General features: G+C 34.3%; 1 protein-coding gene across 1 annotated transcript; it reads left to right on the top strand.

The window, feature by feature from the left end:
• Positions 1-472: 472 nt before the first annotated feature.
• Positions 473-1,026, top strand: LOC107488516 (uncharacterized). The gene is made up of 2 exons (XM_016109271.3): positions 473-873; positions 969-1,026. The coding sequence occupies exons 1-2, from the start codon at positions 473-475 to the stop codon at positions 1,024-1,026; spliced, it is 459 nt and encodes a 152-aa protein (XP_015964757.1).
• Positions 1,027-1,983: the final 957 nt, after the last annotated feature.

Genomic DNA, 1,983 nt, shown 5'->3' on the forward strand with positions numbered 1-1,983 from the left:
TTATAATTTATAAACACACAGGTTAGCTAGCTTAATAATGCTCCAACACTCAATAACTAACTTTTTCCTAGCTATCTCAATGTGACAATCAAGTTCATGATGTAGGTAACAATAATATTTAATATATTTTATTGACATATAATTACTTTCGCAACACACACATATTTATAACAGTCTGCAAATTTGTGATCACCATACTTTGATGTGTAGTTGTGTACTGAAATTAGCACAAATTGAGATATTCAAACTATTGAATTGCGTATTTTTATCCATATTCACTGGTTATACCGAGACTACTCTAACAACCGTTAAAATTATTTATCGACAATTATTCTGTGATTTAATAACTAGGTCAGCTCCGTAAAATATTCCGGCACCTAGATGGTTCCCTGTATATTAGTGGATATCCGCATGCATATTTTCATTTCATTGTTGGCATCTGATTTGATTGTTTACATCAAAATAAAATTAGATGGCTTTGTTCAGGGCAGCGATAAGTCGTTCATTTGCGACGTCAACCGTTCCAAAACTGAGGGCGGGGGCCGGCAGCCATGCTACGGTGGATCACGGTGCTCAATCGGCTTCTGGGATGAGCACCCTGAAGGCAGATTTCGCACCGATGTACATGGTAGGGGGAATGGTGGTTTTGGCGGTGTCAATTGCAACCCACACTGCGTTTCAGCAGCTTGCGCGTTCTCCAACGGTTCACGTGAATAAGCACAGAAGGGAAACAATGCCCGAAGTGTCTGACCCTGACCGCACCATCAGCTCCGCCGACAAGTTCGTCAACGGCTCCTTCTTGAGGAAGCTCGCTCACGTTCAAGATAACAAGACCACCCTCAATGATCCCGTTCGCCCTAACCCATTCACCACGTTAGTATCTATCACATCAATTGCATTGCATTTCACTGCGTTACTTTATTATTTATTAAGAAATTATTTAATTTTAATTTGATGTGTTCATGCAGTCCTCGAAGAGCTGAGACATTGAAGACCGTTGGCGTTGACCCAGCCTTGCACCGTTGATTTGGTTTGGACATACATGCATTATTATCAATTCAATTACTTCCATCTTCAGCATGATGAGGGATATTTAATTAATTTTTGTTTGTCTATATATATTATTATTTTTTTCTCCTATGTGATTATTTTCGATGTCGAGGTTGTAAATAAGATGTAATCATCTATTAATAATGTTAGCCCGCTTGAAAGCAACTCTTTTGGAACAAGCATGCTGCATCCGTCCTCTTCGTATTTGCCATTGTAATTTAGTATAAATATATATTAAAAATATTATCCGTACAGAAGAATCAACAACTAAATTCAGAAATCAATATATTTATATATATAATTATTAACGTTATTATGAAATAAAGCCACCACACGGCATATGCAAGTTTGATTATATATATTGTCCTCTACTTTGGACCCGTGATTACATTTTCTTTCCAAATATATACATTCATAATGGGCTAGCTAGAGATTTAACTAGGTGAAACGTGCTAAACTTAAATTATTGATCCAAATAAAAATTTAACTTCAATAACTTTTTTTTTGGAACTAGGGAAGACAGAAAAACAAAAAGACAAAAAAAGAAACAAAAAGAGAATCAGGATTCAGGACCCTCACATCTGAAGGATCCCATACCATCAAAATTTAACTTTAATAACTAACACTGATAATGAGCAATCTAACTTCCACCATTTTTTAATAGGAAATAGTCCCACTTTTTCTTGTAACGATATTTAAGACACTTTGGAGGTATATATAAAGCAAAATTGAGTGGAAAATACAGTCTTGTCAACAAATAGATTATAACACTTATACCCCTCGTATGTATACTACTGTACTACAATAATAATAATAATAATAATAATAATAATAATAATAATAATAATAATAATGGTGGATAATAATGATGAGATAATTATTTGATATATATGAAACTAATGTGTTAGGGAGTTTAATTTATACTTCCTATTA

This window comes from Arachis duranensis, chromosome 5 (genome assembly GCF_000817695.3).
Source record: "Arachis duranensis cultivar V14167 chromosome 5, aradu.V14167.gnm2.J7QH, whole genome shotgun sequence".
NCBI lineage: Eukaryota > Viridiplantae > Streptophyta > Magnoliopsida > Fabales > Fabaceae > Arachis > Arachis duranensis.